Below are 24,887 nucleotides of genomic sequence, written 5' to 3'. Positions count from 1 at the left end.
TCACCTGGATTCTCACCGAGGTTAACAGTGTGAGGTTTTCTCTTGTAAAAATACCTATAGATCTTCCACATTTGCCTTTGTGCCATCTTCCCATTTTAAGCGATTCATTGATTGAGCTAGCATGATGGACTAAGTTTTGGTTTTCGATCTACTTTCGCTAATTGTATCTTCAGGATAACGAATCTAAAGTTTTGCTTTCATTTTTTGTTTGTAGATTAAGCGAAATGGAACAACAATACAAACGTGAAAAAGAAGAAGCTGACATTTTGCTTGAGCAGCAAAGACTGGTGCGTACTGGTTTGAACTGGTTCAATAGTAAACGTTTTGCGATGCATGCATTGCAACTTTCGCTAATAAAATAGAATTTAGATAAAATTGAAAAAGCACTGATTTGTGACATTGAAATTAAAGTGGTATATATTTAAAACATAAAACCTTAACCGCCATTTAACAAAGCTTTTGGTGCTATTACGTTTGAGGATTGTTCACCTTTAATCACACAAAAGTTAACAGCTTGCATGTGTGCTGAAGAACTATCGTCCTTGTCCCATTGATTTAACGTTATGGCAAAGGCTTCATGCAATTGACTAACCAAAATATTGCTTTCTCCTTCATAAAGTAAAATTATAAGTCAATGAGCAAAGTTGTCAGTTTTATGTTGATTCAACGTTAGCAAACTTCAAAGCAATGTTCAATGAGTCAATTTCATGCAGAAGTTTGCTTTTGCTCAAAAACGTCGAGTCAACGTCTACTGATGATAGTGTCTTCAATAAACTGCATTTACCTAACACCTTGCATCAGGGTCATATTACACTGATAACATCATCAACTAATGTTTTAAGAAGCTGTTACTAACAAGAAATGAAGCAAACGTTTAATAACAGTTTGAATGCAGTGGAACAAACTTTTTGTTGTACATGCAAGTAAAACTTGCCCAGAAAAGTTCAATGGGTCGATTTGTTGCAGATCGCTGACAACGGCGATCGTGTACGTTGTTTGTATTGACAGAGTCCCCTTAGCCTTGCTTTTGATATTATCTTCCTTCGACACCAGACACGTTGGCTATGGATGAGCAATTGCTTTAGCCTCGGGCTACTTCGCCGGAGTTCAAGTGTGAAATATTTCATCCTTGAAATTTTTAGCATTTTTTAATGACTGACTGCAATGCGTGTCATGGAAATACCCTTGCTGAGCAAAGCATCTGCTGGGGGTGTGCTGTTAAACAAATTATGACTTCGATTTGTAATATACCTTGATTGGTACTTAAGCATTATGTCATAACGAAACTCACCTTTTTGCAAATTTTCTGTCTTTGTCACGATTTCATCACGACCTGCTGCAGGATGCTACTGAATTGTGACAAATAATTCATTCAAAATGTGTTATATATTTGATCCACGTTTTTAGAATAGAACATGCAGCCGGGTTTTGAGAATGTTATTTAATGGCAGAGATTGTTTTAAAACCTATTGCAGACTCCACTTTTCCAGTAATCGATTCATTTAAAAATCAACTTCCACTTTCTTAAAAGTGAAATGCAAGGGAATATGGGCGCTTGTTTCATCACAATATCTGCAAATCGCCGTTTGAAAAACATTGCATTGTTGGTTGATGCATTCAGTTTTGAAAAGACGCTGGTTTTATCGTCTCCTAAATTTAAACTCCATTTTTCTTTGCTGCATTTTCGCACCACTTGCTCTGTAAACGCAAAGGTTTTCGACAGGCAGTAGAAACAAGCTTTGTCGTGTCTTTGTAACATTTCTCAGAGTATATGTTATGCAATTGTGTTGTTGTAAATCCCAGTAAAAAACGAAACGTTTCAACGTTTTGTATTACATAAACAAGCACGCTCACACAAGGCTTGTGAAACTCGACTCCACTGCAGCTTCAGTTCTAGTAAAAGGTTTAACATATTTCTCAATATTACCTCATCGCATTAAAATGTACCAGTTCAACCTTCTTATGACTTCCAATGCCATAAGCTGATAACTATGAAAGGACTGCACAAGCTCCCAACACACAACCCGGTGTCATTGTTAACTGACCAGTATTTTGTTTTTTTTCGCTTTTAAAAGCCCTGAACCGCCCATGCCTTGCTATGGAGTGCATGCTTTATTGTTTTGAGAACACATATGATTGCGTTTGGGCATGTTCATTGAGATCAGTAGTGAAGTAGTCGGTCACATTGGTGGACGTTGGCTTGTCTGTGTCCGATCCAGCTTCTGAATTATGAAACGAAAGTGATTTTGCATCCCACGAAGTATCTCGACCATATTTCACTGCTTATACCAGTTGGCAAACGTTGTCATTTTATAAATGGCAACTTTGCCAGCTAAGCTGGAACTCATTGCTTGGGCATTGCATCTAGAAACCATGGTTTCATAATAACTTCATTTTAAGCTTGGTCTTCTTTTTCATCATCTTTTTACACACAATCAGCTTTGATCTCTTATCTTATAACAATCACGGTTCTGGTGCTTATCTTTGTACTTTGCTGCCTATTTTAACTTTTCTCCATTAGCTTATGTTAACCTTTTTCTCACTACCTTTACTTCCAACTTATACCTATGACTTTCATCAGGCGTTGCAGCCTAACGCAAAAGACGATCAACTCCAGCCTTGTGAAGAAAGCTGGCGTCTCATAGCCAAGCTACGAAAGGATCTTGCGCCAGACAAGTTGCGTTCCATTGTCAACAGATGTGGTTTGCCAAGCGGCGGAAAACACAAGAGCTCGTGTTCGTCGCCAGACTTGAGCTCGTATGGCATCACAACACAGAGCCCGTTGAGGCAATCGACTGGTGACAGAAATGCTTGGTTGACAATGGCTGATATTAAAGTGCAGGCTGTCAAGGCGGTTTGCTATGAGGTGGCCATCAAAGGTTTTCAGCAGACTCAAAATGAAATCGAAGCGGCCTGCGTGTTTCAACTTCAAGAATTATGTCAAAAATACGGAAAACGCGATCCGAAACCTTCCGAAACGTGGCGATCTGTTGCTCGTGACGTCATGGACACCATCGGATTTTCTGGTGACAGCAATTATACTGATTCATCGTCCTACCAAGATAAGTCTTCGGATCTTGTGGTTGATGTCCGAGTTTTAAAAAGTTTTGAACGTCAAGAAGTAGTGAAGGACATTGTAAAAAATTTAGTAAAAACCGCTGCAAAACACGCTGACGCGACAACCATCAGCAAAAAGTCAAACTCAAGTGCCTCTGGTTGTGAAATTGTTAAGTTGCAAGAAAGCATGTCAGAATTAGTGGATATGTTCAAAGGCGTAAAACAAGAAAATGAAAGCAAGGATGAAGAAATGAAAGCGATGAAGATTAAAATGGAAGAGATGGAAAGGGCTCTTTCTGGAAGCGCTGAGTATGGAAAATCATTGCTAATGCGAAATTTTGTCTCTTCCAAAATGTCCGATACAAGTTCAGAAGCAAGGAGTGATATTTTAAAACCAAAAGCGACAAGTGAAGCTACTTTTACCAGCATTGGAAGTGCCACAGCGTCAGAAAGCGGTAAAGAAAAAAGTCTGTCTGAATGCAGTTACTCTCCTCGGTACGTTCAATCTGACGATTTCAGTGAACCATCTCATGGAGTGGTTGTTCCAGACTGGATACAAAATAAAGAAGAGAAGATAAAGTGGTTAATGGAAAACGATCTGCCCTTCCGTCGTGGCCGCTTGCGCTGGGAAGCACAGCAGAAACGACATCAGGCAAATTTACGTTCTCAGGAAGTCAACCGTGAACGCAGACGACAGCAACGTGAGAACAAGGAAGGTAATCAAGATCGCACTGCTCCTAGGTTTGCTTTCAAAAAGTCAAACCAGCTTAGACAAGATTCAAATAAAACGGACCTGCGTTCGTCACCAAGAAAATATTTTGAAGGTCCGAGGCGAAAAACTTGCTCAGCTATTAAGGAAGATAGCACCGAAAAAGACGACCAAAAGTTTACGTCTGATAAGGTTGAAGCAGATATATCAGATTTTGAAAGAAAACGTGTTGCTCCACCTAATAAAAGTGGATTGCAAGTCATCGGTGAAGGCTTCAAGAGCGAGTCGGAAAAAATGATTGGTGTTCAACAAGGGGGCAAAAATGGTCCTGTTGTACAGATGCGACGTGATAACGTCAACGAAAACAAACGGAGTCGCGGATCCTATTTTAATGAAAGACGAAAAACTTGGTGCGATCCCTCGCCTAATTTAAGCGAACGACCTCTTTACAATGTTCCACAAAAGGGATTTCTACCTGTACAACAACCGTTGCAATTCCCAGGCTCAAACCAAAATATTCTCCGACACAATCAAGCCGTTTACTACCAGGGCCAGGAGTGCAAAAACTACCCATATCCACAAAACTGGGGACAACCAGTGTCAACCGCAGCTGTGTACGAAGCATGCCATCCGTTGCCTCGACCCCAATCCAATGGCTTCAAGTATTTCAATCAGATCCCATCCAAGTTCAATGCAGAAAGGTTTCTTTCGCCGCCGTCGTGTTATGATCCTTACATGCATCAAACACTGAACTCCGTGCAGTATTATGTGCATCCACAAATGTATAACCAGCAGACGGTATCTACCACTACGCCAAGCTTGTTCGTTGACAAGCCCCGCTTCTACATTGGAAATAACAATGCTGGTACTTCAGCATACCCTTCTAACCCTTTTCCATCACAAATTTATCACAATCCTCTCAATAGCCCTACAAGCAACCCAACAGTCACTCCATCTCATGGTACCACCCGCTGCAACGATTCCCCACCGTACATGTCAACGTTGTGTGGTAATTTAGAAGACAACCTGAACTCTTCGAAGACATTTGTCAATCCAAACCAGACCAAACCGGCTATTTCTGGTTTAAGTGGAAAAAATGATCAAGAAATGAAAAAAAAAGTTGTGGGTCACGAAATTTACCAGCCACCATTTCGACGTCAAAATATGAAGCAACCTGGTGATATCTGGTGAAGATGTAAATACACGAACGAAATAGAAATGCTTCATACATGTTATAACTGTATTGAAATTGTTACATTTCCGATTGCGCATTGACCTATCTTTTCTTTGATGTCTCTTCACCTGTAACGTTTTCAATATGAGGAAATTTTTAGAAAATACTTTGGGTATTCGAACAACATCAAACATCACACAGTAGCTTCATCGTGAATTCAGATTTTGACTTGGTGAAAGCGAATCTTAGTGATATATGTTGTGCGAAACAGGGAAAATAATTTCTGAGGAATGCATGTAACTGCTTTGCTGATACTTGCTAATGACTTTTCTCTGTCATATGACAGTGTAATGTTTCATGTGTTAGTTAATTTTAGGTTGTTTGAAAGATTTTTGTTGTGTATTAGATGAGAAAATGATGTTAAATTCTGTAATGTAACTTGATTCATATGTGTGCCATACGACAAAACGAATGGTCCATCAAAACTTTAGAAATAATTTTATATGACAAATAGATGTCGTATTGTAAGTGTTTCGTGAGATGACCACATTAAAAGCGAATAATTACGTTTTGTTTGCGCAGCTATGCTAACGTTTTGTGCATTGTGCCAATCTGCTTCTTTATTGATTACACCTAAATACGGTAATGATAATTTGGGCTTCCCTACGGGATTTTTTACAGTAAACTAATCATAATCATTTAAAGTAAAAATATTAAAAAAAAATGATCACAAGTTGTCCCCCCTTCTTTTGTAAATGTATAATGGACGTGGTCAAAACTCTGATTTGCACTCAATTGGATGTATTGAATTACTTTATGACATAACCATTGTTTTTTCTGTCCTTTAAAATTTAAATCGGTCATAACGCTAGGCTAGGCCGCCTAACCTATACACTATTGCCTGTCCAAAAACAATTTACATTTCAAACTTAGCGTGCGTGGCAATTGCGTATTTAAATTTTAGAAGAAGTTTGAAATAGGCAAATCATGCGTTTAAAACCATTGCAGTTGCTTTGTGCACACCTGATAATAGCATTGAACTCATTATGCTTATGATCTGTGACAAAAACGTACAACCAGATGTCATCAGCGATTACTATGTCAAACCGACACTTTGGTTTCTGGGAAAAATAAAATGGTTAAAAATCCTTTCCATTCTATTTTCTGTACAGTTTGTACGGTTCATAGGAAACTGTTTTGAAAAAAAAGTTTATGTCAACATTTTGCACAAAAACTATTAAGTGGAAAGTTGAGATGTGAAGTTTTCGTGCAGAAAGTTGATAAGTCACAAATTAGAGAGAAAAGTCCACGTTTTATTTCAAAATGCAGAAAAACTACAGAACCTGGCCAGCTGAAAGGTACACACCAAAAATACATCAAAAATCTCCGTCAAACCCACATACCCTCAGTAATTTCTTTTGATGTGTAGACTGTAGACTGCTTGCGGGATGTTTAAATTGTTAGCATGTATTCGAAAACTTCAAACGTCATTTTCTCAAAACGCTCAACTTTTGCAGCAAACGGCTTCATTTTCTTTGTGAAAAGTAATCGGTTAATGCAAAATTGGTTCCTTAGCTTGGATGAGTTTCTTCAGTCTAAAATATACTCCCATATTACGTGGATTCATTCAAGACGTTGAATCAATGTAAAAAGAATGAATTGTTTTTCGCTCTTGTATGTAACACGATTTCTCATTGCAATGATATTTTGGGTGGAAAGAGCCAGGTCAATTATCTCCGTTAGAATTTAGTGTCCTGTAGGCTTCTATATGGTGCTCTCCTTAGCTTTCGCTTCTTTCCACAGTCGCATGTCTATATGTATCAGTGGAGTAACCTGCAAACTTTGTTGAACCAGCAATCATTTGCATTCACTCGAATGTTTTGAAACGTTGCATTGAAGTGAACCGCTTGATTTTAAAATGCAAAATACTATTCTTAGCCTGTCCCTCAGCATATCTTGTACAATATTGTGTTTATACGTTTAAGCCTTTACTTTAGGTACATTTTTCTTTCCTTACTGTAGTCTAGATTAATCATATATGCGTGCATGACTTGTATAGTGTTTTCTCAGTCCTTCAATGTCTTGTCTTATTTATTGCTTTGCAAGTTCATTGAAACTGAATGGCTTTTTTTAGATGAAGCTCTCTGTTTATTTTAAAAGTGCTTTACACGGGATGTTCAGTAAAAAATGATTTACTTTAATTTCTATTGTGAAAGCGTGACGTGAGATCTGGGTTACTTCTCAGGTACTGGTAGGAAATTATTGAAACTACGTAAAAAAGACAAATATAAGTAGCTATAATTAAAGAAATAGGAGCTAATGTCTCTCGACCTTTGTTCTGGTTTCTCGATGTTATTGAGGCAGCTAGATAGCGTGTTAATAGGCGTCGGGTCAGTTTTCAAAATTTTCATTTTCATATCGCTTCAATGTCAGCCTCGATTGTTGGCAAAATCAGTGCATTTGACAACTGTATGCCACTTTTATACATCCAAGATTAGACAGCTGATATGTGGCCAAATCTCTTTTATACTACATCCGCATTCCACCTGGCATAAACCCCAAGTTTGCGAGACCGCAACACAATGCAAATCTAATAAACTTGCGTTTGTTTATGCACGAGCGAGTTTGTAGATCAAAGATAGCACCGTATCGTGCAGACATGGATAAATTAGTAGTTTTGTTGTCTGACTGGATCATTCCTAATGCATATCCACTAGTTTATGTGGAGGAACCAGGAGCAATTTGAATGTTTCAAACCCAACGTTTCTTTCTAAAATACTCTGTGATTGCTCAGGCAGCTCTGCAATGTGATGTGATTTGGGTGTGGTCACCTCTGTTGACATCAAGATTTCATGATAAATGTTTGATTTGGTGGTTGATAATAATTTTTTTTTGAAACATAGAGCTTTCCAGCTCTCAAATGTTGCCATTTTTGCATAGGTTCAACGTCGTCCGACATTGAAAGATGTAAAAATGGTTACTTTGTTAGCTGGTTTGATACAGTACTGAGCAAAGTTAGTGCCAGTAGCTGTGCACATCCTAACCGATTGTACGATATAGTAGATTGGTTGTTTCAGCGTTCATGCAATATTTATGATACATTTCCATGCAAGCTGTTGGTCTGGCTTTATCCTACCGTGTATAAAACTCCATACATTTTTCCATCATAAAGTTAGGTTTGCATTTTCGATATCAGCTTTCGACAATCGGTTAGTGTTTCGCAGGAGTTCGAACAAAAGCTCGAACAGCTCCAGCAGCAGTTTGAAATCATATCCTCAGCCACGAGCGAGAATCTTGCAATTGAAGATGACAAGGACGTTCTAAGTAAGCGAAATTAGTTTTCATGCATTGACGTCGGTTTTATAAGCGGCTCAATAAAACTTGGTGATTGCTGTAGCACTACCGAGACATCCTCACTGTTTCATGATAGCGCACTGAAAATTCTACTAGAAGTTGGACTCGAAGATCGGGCTTTACATTCATGTCTACTTACGCATTGATTGCGGCTGGGGCGCCTCTTCGACTATAGCCTTTGATTTCTTTCATGATTATGAACATTGAACAGTAGCCTACGCTTCTCTAGAGAGAAATGCCTACAATCCTTCTTAGGGCTATGGCCTGCTAAACTGAACTACTTCTGCATCTGGTGTTTACCTGCCATGTTGGAATCCAGCTAGTGAAAGCTCTCTTCACACTTCTGCAAAGGTGTGTGATCAATGTCAAAAAGACACATTTTTGGCTTGGATCAAGCCTATCCCTCCTTTTCACGTTAGTTTTTATGTACTTTGACGTTGAATCGATACAAAACTCGATTATGTCATTAGCTTTGGACGAGGATTGGTCGGATCGTGCATACAACCTGGCACGGTGGGTTTGGAAAAAATGGACGAAGTTTCAGTTCACTTCACTTCGCGATGACTTGTGGGGGAACGCTATTTTCCTTAAAGAAGCCAACGCCATAAGCGTGGAACTGAAGAAACAGGTATCATCACTTTATGATTTGAAGCAAGGCGATTTTATATTTTGCATGTAAGAGCTATAAACATCGAAATACCTCTCGCGGTCCTGAAGTCGGGAGTATAACTGCAATGGTTATGACTTGGACGACTTCAGCAAGAGAATACATTTTGCATGATGCCCTTGGAATCCTTTCTTTAGTAAACAACCCAACCAGCAACATGTCTTTGTTTTTTTTACAATAATTCATCATCTGCAGACGTTGAATCAGTGTCGAAATAGCGTGTTTTCTTAGCTGAGTACGTAGTGATTTCAATTTTGTAAAAAAAGCTACCTATCTCATGCCAACCCAGTTTAATCCCTTCTGCAGGTGCTATTCCAGTTTGTCTTGTTGACCGACACTCTCTTCTCGCCCTTGCCAGCCGACCTGGTGCCAGTCGAAGCGATCGGAAAGCAACGTCCTTACTATAAGACGGTTGTCGCCGTCAAGGTTTGCGATCATAAGAACGGAGCGACGCATTATTGGTCCTTGCAAAAGCTAAGGTAGGTTTTTGAAAGTTTCAATTCAACTGAGTGTCTTTTGACATTCTTCTTTTTTTTGTATGATGTTGTAACAATGATAAAATAGCGGTTTTTCTTTGAGAAATAACTTGTGTTTAGAAAAATCCTTTATTATTGATCCTTCATATCTTTGCTGCAATGACTGTGAAGTTGTTCTAACTTTTACTCAAAATATGTCAGATCATGCACAGTTGCACAGTGCACACCGTTACACTGGACTAACAAAATTTTACTAGATATTTCTTAACCTGTCACAGTGTGAATGGGTCTTTTTGGGTGAAATGGTTCAAAAGACCGATTTTTTTGCACTCTGTATGAAGGCAATGTGCACTAAAAGGCACAGTTACACTGAATTTACTGATGCTGTGAAAACACATTAAAGTCATTGCTATCTTTGAATTCACGCCCAAATTCACTATCACCTCAGACAACGACTTGAGCTGATGCGAAAGATGTATGAGCAAGTGTGTGAGCTGAGCACTGAAAACCAGGGAACTCAGGCGAACACCAAGGATCCATTTAGGGACCGACTTGCTTGGTTCAAGATGCTGGGGAGGTAAGTTGTCTGTTTTCACATAATTTATTGCTTATGACAGCAGCTGCATGTCACCTCTCAGGAGCGTCAAAAATATTTTAGAAAATCTTACGTTTAATATAACAAGGCATACAATGCTTCATTAGACCCATTTGTCCGTCCTATTAGCACTGAAGGTGTTTTGTGACTCATGTCATCCTCATAGTTTCGGCATTTATAATATAATGAGCACATGCATTAATTAAAAAAAATCAACTTTCGAAGTTAAAACAATGTTTTGTGCGCTAGATAGTCGATATTTAGCACCCATCTTTGTGGTTCCTGTCTTCAGTTGAGGATGCTCTGTTGTGCCGCTGAACACCCCCGGGCAACAAACCTGGATTTTTTGCATCGCTTTAACGTTTTCAGACGTTGAAATAATGTAAAAAATACATAATTTGTTACATGGGTCCGTTATTCAAGTTCTAATCTGTTTGTTTTTTATCATTTATACAAGCAGTTTTTCAAGTATTCCAAAGTTAGTTATTGTGTCTACTGTCTATTATTATTCTTTTGTTTTTTATTTATTACTTTGCCCGCGCGCTTTATTTCAACACTTTTTTCATAATGCTTGCCTTGGGTTGAGCTACAACTAATTTACCGCATTTCTTGAGCAAATCTCCTCCGTCAGTACAGTGGAGGCGAATTTTATTTTGTTGCATATCCCGAGCGATACATTCAGTTTTATTGTGTTTAAGAAGGTCAGACTGCTCTGCCTTGTGTGATGAAAATCTCTAAAAGGAAGTGATCTTCCTTTTGTTGCTTTTATTCATAACTGCTCTCAACCTCGGATGGTAACTTATTCGACGCATGCGCATTAAACTTTTGCTTGATTGTTACCAATTTTTTGTTTGTCCTCACTAAAACAATCATTCACCATTGCTATTAACGTGCCTTGTTGCTTGACGCTTAAAGACATATTCACCCCCCAAAATTCAGCCTTTTGTGCATTAACGAAGGAGATGTCACCCCTCCTTGTAACAGCCCCCCTCAAAGCCCTATTGCTCAATCTAGAATCACATCTTCCTTATCCAACCTTCCATCCTCTGCATCTGACAGTAATTTCCAAGCAAACAGCCCCCAAAAGAAGCCTCAGACTCCCACTGAACGGCCCTCGACCCTGTCCGGCGTCCACAAATCGTCGTCCATGTCTGACCTTGAATATGAGTCAGCGATTTACGCTTTGCTGAGACAGCAAGATCCTTTCTACGACCGTACACCGTGGTTCAACATAGTGGGAAGGTGGGTTGACTCAACACACCGCCGTTGCTTCGATGTTGTTTTACGTGATCTGACGTCAATGTGACGTTAGATGAACGTAAAAATACTAACATTGTTGTTTGTTTTTTTCACAAAGTATTTGTCAGTACTTCTCCTATTCCTAAACGAGTCAATTTTTTTTACTTTTATGTTAAATTTATGGTAATGCTTCGTTAAATACAAGTTAGATTTTCAGCTTCTTGTGTGGGTAAGATTTCATGATAAACACTTCTCCAGCCAAAAAACAAATGCCTCTGAAACGTAGATTTTTTTCACGCTGCTCCGATACAGCGCTTATTCTTTTTGTATGGAAATGTTTCTAACAGATGCTCTTTCTCTGTGTCATGCGTCAATTTTTTTTCCATGTCCTTAAGCAAAAAGTATTGAAGAACTTCTTATTTGTCAGCAGACCTGCTTCTCATTTAAAATAAATATATACTCTTCAGTTGCAATTCCATCGGTAGAAAATTGCTTGACACTGCTGTGGTGCTTTCTAAGTCATTCCACTATCACGCACTTTTGATGCCGTAACATTTGCAATAAATGGTGACGTTAATCCATAAGCTTAGTTGTTTTCTATGGCACACATACATCGAGTGGCTATGATTTACTTTTAATGTACATTATACATGTTTTTTTTCCAAACAAATAAATTTTGTTTTCGTCTTGGTATGTGGTGTCATGCGCATGGCGGTGTATGTTCCTAGACAGAAAATCAGTCGCTTTTTACAGTGATTCAACGTCTGTAGATGTGAAAAAACGTCTGATTTGCCGTCAGGGATTGCTTGCAATGCACTTTGTTTTTATGGCATCTCAATTACATTATTACTTAACTAAACCAATTTATTCCGTCTATATAATGAAGGACGTTCCACTTACTCAGTTATCAAAATTGCTATTTTTACATCGCTTTAACGTCGCCAGACGATGCAAAGGTTTGAAAATAGCAACTTCTGTTAGCAAGGCCGGGTGATAGGTATTGCCAGTCATGCTTGGGTTTTTCATGAACTTGAAAGATAGTTTTACTATGCTATGAATGATGTATGTGTTAGTGTGCTTTGCGAACATCTCCATTCTCCATGCAATAACTTGTTCCCATTCAGTAAACCAGTCTTTTGGTGAAGTGCAATTACTTAGCAAAAATAGTATCGTAGGCTAAAGTGTTTGTGCAAAAAATTGATTTAAGGCAGTTTGAATTCCTTGTTAAATTGATTCAACAACCGCAAGTAAAAACGAATGTACAAAATAACCGATTTCCTGTTAGATTAGGTTCAGACTGGCTGCAAACTGCCAGTTAGTAATTGCACGTTGTCGCCAAACTGTTTTGAATATGATAATTTTTTATATCTTAGTTGGTAAAATATTTCTCGACTGAAATTTAAACGAGAGTTGATTAATCTATACTTCAACACAAATGAAGGAGTCCTGCTCACTTTCGCGTCTGTATTCATGCAGTGATCGGTCTTTTAAATAGTTGATTTTTATATTTAGCAATTTGCCAAAAAATATCGTATTTGATTCGCGTATTAAATCGTTATGCCCTTCCCTGACGTTCAGCGTTTGTATGCTGTACTAAAAAGTCTCCTCCCTTGCAGAGGCTTCGTTTACTTAAGTAACCTGCTTGTTCCTGCACCTCTTGTCCACAAGATGGCGGTGGTAAGTGAAAGTGGGGAGATTCGAGGATACCTGAGGGTCGCGGTCCAACCTATTCTTGGTAACTATCCTTAGAAATGACTTGTCGCTATTTTCCAACAATGTAACATTTCTACATACGTAGTAGCAAGCTATGAGTGAATTGCTTTCAGACCTCGTTATTCTAAATTCCTCTGGTCAAGATAGGTCGGTTTAGCGAGGTTGACTGATTATATCATGCTCTTCAAGCAATGCAATGTCATGCAAATACAGAAATACGATGTTCCTGTTTTTTGCTTAATACATTCTATGCAGCTACAAAATACATTATTTTTGCGTTGTTTAACACTTTATGACGTTATCTTTGCGATGGTTCGTCAATTTGTCAATTTCATATCGCAAGCTCTTTTTATACTTGTAAACACCAGCTGTTACTTTTTCATTAAATTGACGTTTAATGACGTGTATTTTAACTGACATTGCTACCTTCGTGCTGCAGATAGCAAGCGGTACAGGAACGACGCTTGGAACAACAGCTCGATACAATACACAAGCCGAAGACAGTCTACAACTATCCATGTGAAGTTCGACGAAACCTTTATCGGGGTGGGTGTGCTTTGTTTCGCCATAACTTATTGAGCGAATTATTTGTGTTTATTGTTTTTTCTGGGTCTGCTACTATTCGGTGAGTCCGATTCGGTGAGTCCGATTCGGTGAGTTCCTAACCTTTAACCCTAACTCCTAACCCCAAACCCTAAAACGGCAATGATAATTAGGCTACGGTACCCGATAATTTAAAAAAAAATTAAAAAAATCCCCCTTTAAGGGATCGGACTCACCGAATCGGACTCACCGAATCGAACTCACCGAATCGAACTCACCGAAACGGGCCATTCCGGTTTTTTCTATACTTTTGTTTATTCGCCAGCAGAAAATCATAAACTGCACTGATATATTGTCAGCCGTTTCATATGAAAGCTCTACACAATCTTTATTACATAGCACTGAAGATTGTTTGAAAACGCTTTTTTCTTCCTCCAGGACACAGATCTATCCTCCCCGTGTGAATCTGTGAGTGAAGACATAGACGTCCGTTTCGTGGAAGGACGTGGAGATAGCTCCGCTGAAAATTCCATCAGTGAAAGCGTTCCGAAGGAACTCCTCTCTAAGACTGGAGATGATTCTGGACTCTGCATGGATTCATCGTCCGAATGGGAGAAGAATAGTAAGTGACGAATCAATTCTTTGATTGTTTTCTTCTTCTGGAGGAGGAAGATGTTGAAACTTTTGGCTATCTTTGTTCGCTGGGGCCGAGTGTTTTTCCTTTTACTACCCCAGAAATACTCTAATATGTCTATTTACAGTCATTAGCCTGATTTTACTCAGTTACTGGGACTAAAAAAATAAATAAAAAGCATGCCGGAAGCACTAACAAAAACAAAAGACAGAACAAAATGGAGGCAGTTCATAAGGGAGATCACAGCTGATCAAACATGATCAATCTGTTGAAGAAGAAGACTGGGACTCACCATGAGGAGGCTGAAAACATGAGTCACTTGTTTTGGCAACATTTCTTGTATTGTACGTTTTGTTTTTCAACAAGCCACGCAACAATCAAAACTGTCATTGTCACTTTGTATACTGTAATTAATAAATGTAGATTTATAGTTATAATTTTTCTGACAAGATACAAATAAAATGAAAAAATGTCTCCCCAAATTATTGGATGTTCGTTTTCAAATTCATATTTAAAACCATCTAATTCGATTTCGTAAACCATTTCTGTTTGCCAAACGTTTCATGATGGCTATTCTATGACACCAAACAATGATGTCATGTCGAAAGGTTTATTGTCAACATATTGGCTTAACCGACCACTGTACGATACTTTTCAGGTTCTGCATTCAAAGAGCCCTCCGTGCTGACTTGTGATCCTGTGCAAAACCACTTAGAAATCGGTTCAGAGCTGCAATTCCGCATAACGATATTGGATGCTATTGGAATCTCCACCAAATATGCTGATATTTTCTGTCAATTTAAGTATGTGAGCTGAGATGACTTCGCCTGTTTAGTTTACATTTATAAAACGTGAAAAAATCGTGTAAATACTAGTTTTCTGTGGTGCTGACTATACATGGACAGTTGGACACTCAGCATCACTACTTTTCGACATTTTAACCATCCCTCTAGTTGATCATATAATTTTGTAACCAACTGTATCTTTGAAATGTTTTACATGACGTCATGTATTGAAATTTGATTTGCAGCTTTCTGCATCGTCAAGAAGAGGCTTTTTCTACAGAACCTCTGAAGAACACAGGGAAGGGTGCGCCTCTGGGCTTCTACCACGTACAAAACGTAAGGAAAACCTTCTCAATAATTAATGCTTGTCGTTTACAGTGGCTTTTCGGTCTTCAAACCGCAGAATTGCCTTTTTACGTTCATTCAACGTCTCCTAACATTGAATCCACGTAAAAAGACGATTCTGCTGAGATGCTGCATTTTTATAGTTTGGTTTACTGCCAACCGCGATCTATAAAGGTTTTTCCTGCACTTGTGGAGATCAATAGGTGTGTCATCTTTTTCTTTTTCTGTGAAATGCTGCTTACGTAGATTTGCTTAATGAAAACATCAGTTTGCGCAGGGGAAAACAACAGTAGCCTACATCTTAATTTGTTCTTCATGGAATTGCCAAATGCGACCTGACAAGATTGCTACGGTTTTCAATTTCAATTGGATTCAACTTTTAAGACGAAATTGGAAGCACCGTGATGCGATTTTTTTGTAAATTGAAACATCTCTTCAAAAACCAACTATTGACTTTGTGTGTAACTCGCGTAACGTTGACGTCCAATCAGTGTTCAGTTTGAATTTCTACCCAGCTACTTATCAAGAAATTAACTAGGGATTAACATAAACTGGAAAAACATAGTAAAATAATACTTTATATGTAAATGCTGTGTTTTCTTCAGATTTTTTCTGAAATCTTTTGAAAGCGTTTGGTCATTTGATAAACTTTTTTATCCATTTTCTTCAACCAAATGCATAATTTTTTTCATGATTTGCAGATTTGCGTGAAGGTGACTCAGCGATTCATCGATTACGTCAGCACACAACCGATTGTGTTCGAGGTTTTTGGTCATTTCTCACATCACCCACTGCATGATGACAGCAAGGAAATGGAAATGTAATGTTATTTGAATAAGTCAAAGCTGATAAAGTCTCTTTTGGTTTTAATCTCTTTTGGCTTGTTTGTGCTTAAAATCTCTTTTGGTTTTTTAAAGCTGATAATGTCGGCTGCGTAGCCGAGTGGTGAGAACGTCTGCGCGACGTTCGAAAGGACGTGGGTTCGACACCTCTCCAGAGCACGCGGCTGTGTCTTGGCGAAAGACACTTAAAGGCAAGCCAAAATAAAGGGAGCAGCTGACTCGAAGACTATATGTCACTTCGCTGCTTCCTGTCGTCTGTTGTATCGCATCTGTGATCACAGTGGAAAAAAACTTTTGTCAACAAAACTTTTGAAAACTTTTGTCAACAAACAAAATAATAATAATCATGCTTTTATTTGCGCCCATTGTATACGGTAGTATGTTATCGCAATGGGCGCAAATAAAAGCATGATTATTATTATTATTATTTTGTTTGTTGACAAAAGTTCTCTTTTCGGGAAAGCATGTCATGTATAGTTTTTTTGTATTTTTCTGTGTAAACTAACTTTCCAATCCAGTTCAAACCGAATTAAACCTGTGGAAAATCACCTAAATGCGTTATTTTATAAAATTGATGAACTGCAACAGTTTCTTGAGATTTATCCTTTGCCTAGAACTGCATGCTAAGACAATTTGAACAACTTTTTTTAATGTAACTTTTACTAACGTAATGTTATTACAAATTAGAATCAACGTCACCAGTCGGCCAATCCTTATAATCAGAAAAAAAGTTATAACTTCTTCAATATAAAGCTGTATTGTTTTGTGGCTTATGGAAGAATTGAATTTTGTTTCAGTTCCAGCCCACCCAACCCAAGACTATCTTCCATCCTAAGTTTAGCGCCTCTGTCAAAACCTGGTATGCTTTCTAATTGTATTTTGCATAGTTATTTTAAGTTGATAATTTGTATAGGTAAAGGTTGGAGAGTTCAATTTAAAAAAATAAAAAATAAAGATATAAACACATCAAGTTTTAACAGCTAAAGTAAAACTGGGAAAGCTTTTCAACAGTTACCACAAAAAACTATGTTTCTAGTCCCCGCCACAAACTTGAAGTGTAACGGCATCTCAACCTTAGGAATGTCTGGTGAAGTACAATGCACGTACGATCTCATGGTCTGGTTCGAAATCTATGAATTGGAGCCTCAAGGAAAGTGAGTATCATACCTTGGATCTCCGTTTTCTAAGAATACAAATCTAGCATGGCTTTGTGTGGGTTTTGTTTTTGCTTTCTCCATGTTGCTTCAAAAAAGTCTGGACTTCATCCCGAAAATCAGAGGTCGACTAGTTGTTTGGCCTTGCAAGTATGCACAAGAGCTTTCTTGCTGTTAGACCTCTGCTGTTTCCGTTGCATATACCTTTAACAAATTTAATTTGATAACAGTAAGGAACAATAGTAATTTTCAACCTTGTGATTGAGGACTGGATCACCAAAAATGTTGCAAAGCAAAAACTCTTCTGTTTGATGAAACTTTCCAAGTTGAAATTTTTGATTAAAATAAACTAAATTGGGTCGATTTTTATGCTTAAAAAACGCAATTTTCCAGCTATACGCCTGTCACAGTGGATCACAAGGGCGACGTGTCCAACAACAGCGGAGAGTTTCTGCTCCACCAAGGCATCCAGAGGAGAGTGGTAGTTACAATAGTGCATGAGCATGGTCCAGAGCTTGTATGGAAAGACGTTAAAGAAGTAGTAGTAGGTATGTAGTTGTTGCTTGTACGAGTTGTTGCAAGTGATATGTGATTTCGCATGGTTGCTTCTGCTTTTCTTGCTTCGCCACAGCAAGTTAAGAAGGAGTGACCTCTCAACTAAAGCTTTCCAAATGATATTCAGTTTAAAGTTGATGTGATCAAAACGTTTTTTTGTAACAACAAATTTGAGTTTTAAAAATGTCAAATGCCCTCTTACTTCATGATTTAAACATCGATGTATTGGTTTTATAATATAATAATGCGTGCTTGCTGTTTTTATATCCATCGCAGATGCGTTGCTCTGCAGCGCTTTATAAAGCAGACAGTGTCAATGCAGCTGTATAGAGGCGCACCTGAATAGATTATTACTGGAATCCATTCCATTGCTGAGTGCCAAGCAGGCATAAGATTCAGTACCACTTTTAAAAAGTCTTTGATATGACCCGGCAGGGTATCGAACCCCTGCCTACCGATTGAGAGGCGGACAGACGAACCACTAAACCACCGAATTTCAACTTTGTAGGACGAATCAGGAGCCAACGTAATGCGGACGATTGTCCACAATCGACCGACCACATTCTGTCTCTCAGCCTTTTTCCCGGCCACTATGTGTATCCCGCCATCGACGACCGGTGAGGAAAGCTGCTTTTGGAACTGTATAGTGTGTATTTCAGCTCCCATCATGAGTCAAAGGTTGCACTAATATTTTTTTCGTTTTTTGGTTTTGACATGTGGTGAGCGAATGCGTTTTGTTCAAGTTAGAATGATGCACTGTTTGCATGTATTAAAGATGAATCTGAGTTGTTAAGTTCCATACTGCATTATATTGTATGGTGGCTTTACCATGTTACAAGGGTATTCAGACGGGGGGGGGGGGTGGGAGGGGTGATTTTACCTCATGAGCATAAATCTTTACTATAAAAGTGGTAAATTTACGCAGGAAAGATAAAGTGTATGTTAAATATCCAAGTTTTGATCCCAAATAGCTGATGGGGGTAAATTCATCTTTAAATCTTTGGCAAGAAGTAAACCATAGAAAAAGTTTAGACTCCTTTTCTGTTGCATGAGTGTCAATCAACTGTCAATTTTCTTAATTTTTTTCCTTTTTTTTCTTTTCATGCTACAAGCATTTCGTACGGGAGAGATACAAGGTAATTGCGTTGAGGGATATGTTTGCTTTCATAACACCCGTTTACACTTAGCTTTGAAAGTTTGACCAAAGCGTTGTGTTGTGTCAGCGAAGTGTAGCTGTTCCTTATGCCAAAGTTGGAAAATAAAATCTATTCTTATCTCCGAGAACAAGACATGAGCGTACGTGGGCTTTGTTCTTAGGAATTGATCTTTATCCTGCAATCAAGCTCATCTATTATTCAGAACTCTCTCTGTAAGACCACTGACGTTAAAGATAATAATCGCACAATTGTGACGTTCATGTTGCGTCATCGGGAGAAAGCGAACACTTTGATTACGTAATATTTACGAATAAAAGTTTGTTTTAAGTTCCAAAAATGTTTGTTTCCCTAATTTGCACTTTGGAAATATTGTTTTTTTTAATACACGAGCTGAAAGTGTAGTAAAATTTCTTGATGAAACAGATAATCTTTTTCTATATGTCGGAGTTAATATGCATCTTTAGTGCTAGACTGCTAGTTCTACTTGCTGACACATATTTGTTTTTGAAGCATGCTACATTAATTACTTGCGCATCTCAACATAGATGCACATTGAGGCATCTTTCAATATACAGTACAACTCGCATATAATGGATAAGTCTGGACTTATAACTTTCATCTGTTGTACGCGATATACGTTACTTGCGAGGTATTCTAGATAAATCCATCCGATACATGCAGTGATCTTTTATATGCGAGCTCCACTGTATTCAAATTATTTCATCTGGTAGTTTCTCGACCAACAGTTGATTAGCGCGTGGCATCGTGAACTAAACCAAACCAACATCGCAGAAAGCTTTTCGGCTTATAAATTGGCCTCACGTTTGTCTGGTGTTCCTCCAGGACCGATCTGGGGACCGATATGAACCATGTATTTTCATTCCAGAACATTCTTCCGATTTGAGTGCTCATGGGATAGCTCCCTGCACAACTCTCTTCTCCTCAACCGGGTTACTCCATCTGGAGAGAAGGTCTTTGTCACTTTAACTGTTTATTTGGAGGTAAAGGAAGTTTTTGTCGAACCTTTTTTCTTCATTGTCTGTTTTATTTCATGATATCCTATTACGCAAAAAAATGTCTGAAGTGTTAGAAACAGGAAAGTGCGTATTTCCACAAGCAGAATTGCTGTGTTCCAGAAAAGGTATGTGTTGCATAATGCCGTAGATATCGATTAGCACAGCACAGCTTGCCTAGACTTTGAACTCATCTGCAGGACATGCGGTTCACAATGGCAGGTGATGGGTATCGCTCCACAATGATTCCCAAAGAGCATAATTGGTCTTTTTACACTGATTCAACGTCTATTAATGTAAAAAGATGGATTTTGCTTTCTGGGTTGTTCACTCTTTTCTAGGTTGTTACATGCAACTTTTTTTCATTTAAACTAAAAAAAATCAACAAAAGTGAAAATTGGTCAAAGGATTTGCTATGAGACTTACAGTATTGTAGATGATGTCAATGCTCCCTGTGGAATTTTAAGAAGGAATAAATGTTTCACAGCTCGACCATTGCACGCAGCCAGTTGTCATATCGAAGGATCTGTGCCTGGTTGTCTGCAACCGTGACGCCAAGTTGACGTCATCAAGAAGCATCAGGAATTTCTTCACCGGCTCATACCGCTCGTCTGACAGGTATGTCGCTCTAGTCAGTAAATAGATTTTTTTTCGTCTGCAACGTTGAATTATTCTAAAAAATTGCTGGTTTGCGAGCTTGGGCGGGTGTTTAATGACTGGGTGCTACTCTGCAGCATGGGTGTGTGGACCCAGCCAGCAAGTCAGTCCGTCTCAACAATTATTCAATGTTCGCTGACTGCTGAGAAGCTCCGCCGATGTTGATTCAATATGAAAAAGACAGATTATCTCGCTTGGTCATGACTGGTTGCAGCTTTCACCGAATGAATCGTTTCTACGTTTACAGCCGTTGAATCAACATAAGATTACGTATTTTGCCGACATTTCTGATAATTTACGAAACCACTGAGGAAACAAGGTATTTTCCAATCACAGCAACCGAATCACCGGCATCTACGAGCTGTCACTCAAGTCTGGTGATGTTGGCGGTCGAGACAGCCCCGGAATGCGACGACGTCGCCGACGCGTCATCGATACGTCAGCGAGCTACGTCAGAGGCGAAGAAAATCTAGCTGGGTGGCGTCCAAGAGGAGATAGTTTGATTTTAGAGCACCAGTGGCAGCTGAACCGCTTCCACAACGTGTTGCAAGTAAGTGCATGATTTGGTCGTGTACAGTGATGCTAACTAGCATCGAGAAAGAGAACAAAAGTTTATCGCTGAGGAAAAAGGTTTGGTCTCAGTGTTGTCCTGGTGAACCACCATAGGCCTGTTGCACTTGCACAATGGTTAAAATAATTGATTCGTTTTTTCTATTTTGTTGTCAATTGCGAATGAAACAATAGAAAGAATCGAAGTGGACACTTTCATCTTCGTCAGCGTTTCAATCCCTAGCAAATGTACCAAAACACCAAGGCTCCGCTTGAAGAAATGTTTTCTCATTTTCAAGATATATATGTCTTAATTACCAAGATCCTTTCAATGACGTGTTAGAAATGCTGCCAGATTTGTCTTTAAATACTTGAGGATAGGAAGAACCTCGTAAATCAACATGATTATATGATTATAACCGTCGCTGCTAACATCCACCACATGAGATGACTGATGTATTTCAGGTTGAAAAGACTCGCCATATTCTGCTCCTGCAAGAAACTTTGAAAGTGGATTCGCCTCAGTTTGTCACCGGCCGTTCCTACGAGCCCATTGGTCGAGAATTCGACAACGCAGAAGACAAACCAGTATCATCCGGTTCGAAACCGGTTAGCAATGCCGTCACTGTAGCAAATTCCTTCAGGTACTGCAAAAAAATGTAAAGTGCAAAATTTTTTTTGTTCTTCGGGATTTCTATTTCGAAGTTAATTGATGTGAGATATAGGGTATTACCTGTAGCATTATGCCTATATGATTGCAAAGTTTGTTTTATTCGAGACGGAATCTTCAGAAACTTTTCAGTAATTTCAATAAAACGGTCAGTAAAGGTTTTTGAAAAAAACAATTTATTTGCTCAATTCCCTCTGCTCGGGCTTTTCACTGATCATTTCACAGTCGAACACTTTTTTTGTTTGTTAATAAAATTTATTGTGTAATTGCAAAGTTTTGTAGAAAACATCAAATTACCTTTCAGCGTGGATGACCTCACGTCTTCACTGGTGATAGACAACGACTTGAATCGATCCCCTTCAGCGGGCAAGGTGCGACGAAGCGTGACCACCGACTTTGTGAGCATGCCACGTGACCCGGACAAGGACACTGACACAGTTGCCAGGGGAAGGAAATTGACCGAGAAAGTAAAATAAAATTATCAAATGCTTCTAAATTGTAACTTAAAAAGGCAAACTGCTTTACTGTTGCTGGTGATGTTAAAAAAATAACATCTGTTTCAATTTTAATCTGAATTGACTGCTTTAAAGCAGTAGTCTGGTTTCAACTACTTCACTTCAATTTCGTGTCAGGAGTTAATTGTACTTTGGTGTATTATGCCAATGTGTGGCTGTAATGGTCACCCTTTCTTACGAGATGAGCAAGGTTTAGTTTGGTTGTCACAAATTGGTTTTAAAGCAACACTGAGATCATAGTTACCACCATAAATCATTCGAAGTTTGGTTCACAACTTGGAAAACTAAATTTTGAGAAGCATTTCACTTTGTTCCACGTCCCTAAACAATTGAACCGGGTTAAAGCATGACAAAGCCATACTCGTATTTCTGCATCACATTGTCACCATTTCTCACTCTTAAAAGTTTCTGCTGGCTTTGTTTAAACTAATTTCAATCGATATTTCAGTGCGTTCGATTGATGCGCTATCGCATACCAAGCATTTTTGACTTTCAAGAAATTATTGAGGTATTGTGTTTCACGTTTATTTCACGTTATTAGACGTTATTTGATACCAAATGAAATCGCGTTGACAGCAATTAAAACATTGGTATCACTGGTTACTTTTGTTTTATTCAACGACAATCTAAAAAATAACTTTTCAAACTTTATGGGGAAATTGTAGTCTAGAATCTCGAATTGAAATTTATTGAATTCTATCATCCGAACAGACACCAAAGCATCAAGGCGTTGGCTCAGCAGAAGACGATTCCTTTCTAACCCCCTCAAACTCCCATCACACCATCGTACAAAGCAACAGCATCATCTTTAAAGATTCTCTCAATGACCATCGTGGGTGAGTATGAGGGGTCCAGTCTCTTATTGCGATGTACATTTCTTTAAATTTTCTGCAAGCTGGTTTCTCAACGAAATATTTCATTGCCAACATTTCAAGAAGCTTTTTCTCCATGAGCATGTTGCGATCGTTGCGTAATGACAAAATATTTCTTTTCATCACTTGGTTTTAAAATTGCTACCGCTTCAAAGTTTTGACGCCGCTGAAGAGACCCCAGCTGTGTCACTGGTGAGATACTTGAAGAGCTACCTGAAGGCGGACACGACGATCGATGTTGTTACCTCCCCATCCACTTTATCTAAATCTTTAACCATCGGGCATAACCCTGGATAGAACGACGATGATGGCCAAATATTATATTGTCTTTAAATGGGCGATTATGAGCTGGATTTGTGAACCACCAAACAAAAGTCACCGTAACGCTTTCGCTTTAACTTTGGTTGTATTGTAGTAGCTTTAGTTGTTTCACTCGCGATGAATCGTTAAGAAGTATTCATCATATTTTTTCCCACAGAAACCGATCCATAGGGAAATTGGATTTAACCGACTCACCATACTCCACTCCGACAACTAGTGGGTCAACCACCCCTGAGAACCCTGTCGATATCAATTGGGACGCACCTAGCCGATACATTCCCCTTGTCACGGAAATCCGAGTCAGGTAGGGGCCGGGCATACGACAACTCTTCAGAAACTTTAGATTGTTTTGATATTTCTAAGCACATGGATCATCGTGTGTTATAACTGGTACTGTACATTTCATTTCCAGGGATCAGATGGCTCTGAGTCATTTGTATTTCGCTTTTTTGCGGTTTTGTTTGTTTTTTAATGTTTTACTGTCAACTTTGCGATCGATAGCAGAATATTCGTATTCTTGCTTTTAAACTTTTTATTGAACAATTCCTTCCATACTTTGGATTAAAATGGTTGGAACACCTGATCAATCGGATACAAAAAATAAAGAGCCTGAAATGAAGATCCTAAACTAATGTACAGAAGCAAACGTTTCGAAAACGTGCTGCTTCTGTACTTTTGTAGATTTGCTAGCAGCATATAGTGTTCGTTGAATCTGCCACTCAACCTTCTTTGTTGGAAACTTATTTTTTGGATAATGTCTTATTGTCTTCCAGCCCTGTGGTCTCCCGAAGAGGATACTTGAATCTTCTGGAGCCAGGAGCGAGCTGCTGGATGAAACGATGGCTTGTGGTCCGTCGTCCGTACGTGTTCCTCTACAACAGCCATAAGGACCCCGCGGAGAGAGGGATGTTCAATTTGGCCACCACCGTGGTCGAATGCTCCCCGGAACAGCAAGTCTACTCTCCGGTAAGACAAGTTATTGCTAGATTGGTCAAGATTAGTGATGTTTTCAAAACTAGTTTATGGCTTTCGTTGAGATAGCTTACTTAATTTTTTGTTCACCAACTCGGCGTATTTCAAGGGAAGTAGTTTTGATTGTTCAAAACACTAGGATCGTATTTATGAAGTGCATGATAGTTAGAGAATTAGCTTGGAAAGGTGACTGGATGATAGTTTTCTGTATTGTCTGTATAATGAGTGAACGTATAGCTGAATGAAACTTGTGACCCAGGGCCGGTGATAGACACGCTACATTCCTGCCAAACCACGACTCTACCAGAACTTACTTGAT

General features: G+C 38.8%; 1 protein-coding gene across 1 annotated transcript in view; it reads left to right on the top strand.

The window, feature by feature from the left end:
• Positions 1-24,887, top strand: part of LOC145775076 (kinesin-like protein KIF1A) — a 46,197-nt gene that overhangs the window by 20,538 nt on the left and 772 nt on the right. Inside the window, exons 16-41 of the mRNA XM_082586272.1 lie at positions 215-287; positions 8,165-8,264; positions 8,765-8,922; positions 9,268-9,440; positions 9,886-10,014; positions 10,948-11,274; positions 12,888-13,006; positions 13,424-13,530; positions 13,966-14,149; positions 14,835-14,964; positions 15,192-15,282; positions 15,993-16,111; positions 16,937-16,992; positions 17,170-17,287; positions 17,681-17,835; positions 18,351-18,459; positions 18,955-18,978; positions 19,886-20,000; positions 20,500-20,630; positions 21,006-21,219; positions 21,684-21,862; positions 22,193-22,355; positions 22,852-22,911; positions 23,115-23,239; positions 23,754-23,900; positions 24,370-24,562. Coding sequence (XP_082442398.1) covers positions 215-287; positions 8,165-8,264; positions 8,765-8,922; positions 9,268-9,440; positions 9,886-10,014; positions 10,948-11,274; positions 12,888-13,006; positions 13,424-13,530; positions 13,966-14,149; positions 14,835-14,964; positions 15,192-15,282; positions 15,993-16,111; positions 16,937-16,992; positions 17,170-17,287; positions 17,681-17,835; positions 18,351-18,459; positions 18,955-18,978; positions 19,886-20,000; positions 20,500-20,630; positions 21,006-21,219; positions 21,684-21,862; positions 22,193-22,355; positions 22,852-22,911; positions 23,115-23,239; positions 23,754-23,900; positions 24,370-24,562 — 3,499 coding nt within the window. The remainder of the gene's footprint in view (positions 1-214; positions 288-8,164; positions 8,265-8,764; positions 8,923-9,267; positions 9,441-9,885; positions 10,015-10,947; positions 11,275-12,887; positions 13,007-13,423; positions 13,531-13,965; positions 14,150-14,834; positions 14,965-15,191; positions 15,283-15,992; positions 16,112-16,936; positions 16,993-17,169; positions 17,288-17,680; positions 17,836-18,350; positions 18,460-18,954; positions 18,979-19,885; positions 20,001-20,499; positions 20,631-21,005; positions 21,220-21,683; positions 21,863-22,192; positions 22,356-22,851; positions 22,912-23,114; positions 23,240-23,753; positions 23,901-24,369; positions 24,563-24,887) is intronic.

This window comes from Aplidium turbinatum, chromosome 8, assembly GCF_918807975.1.
Source record: "Aplidium turbinatum chromosome 8, kaAplTurb1.1, whole genome shotgun sequence".
Lineage (NCBI taxonomy): Eukaryota > Metazoa > Chordata > Ascidiacea > Aplousobranchia > Polyclinidae > Aplidium > Aplidium turbinatum.
Note: the sequence above shows the minus strand (reverse complement) of the source record. Positions and strands in the feature narration are given on the sequence as shown.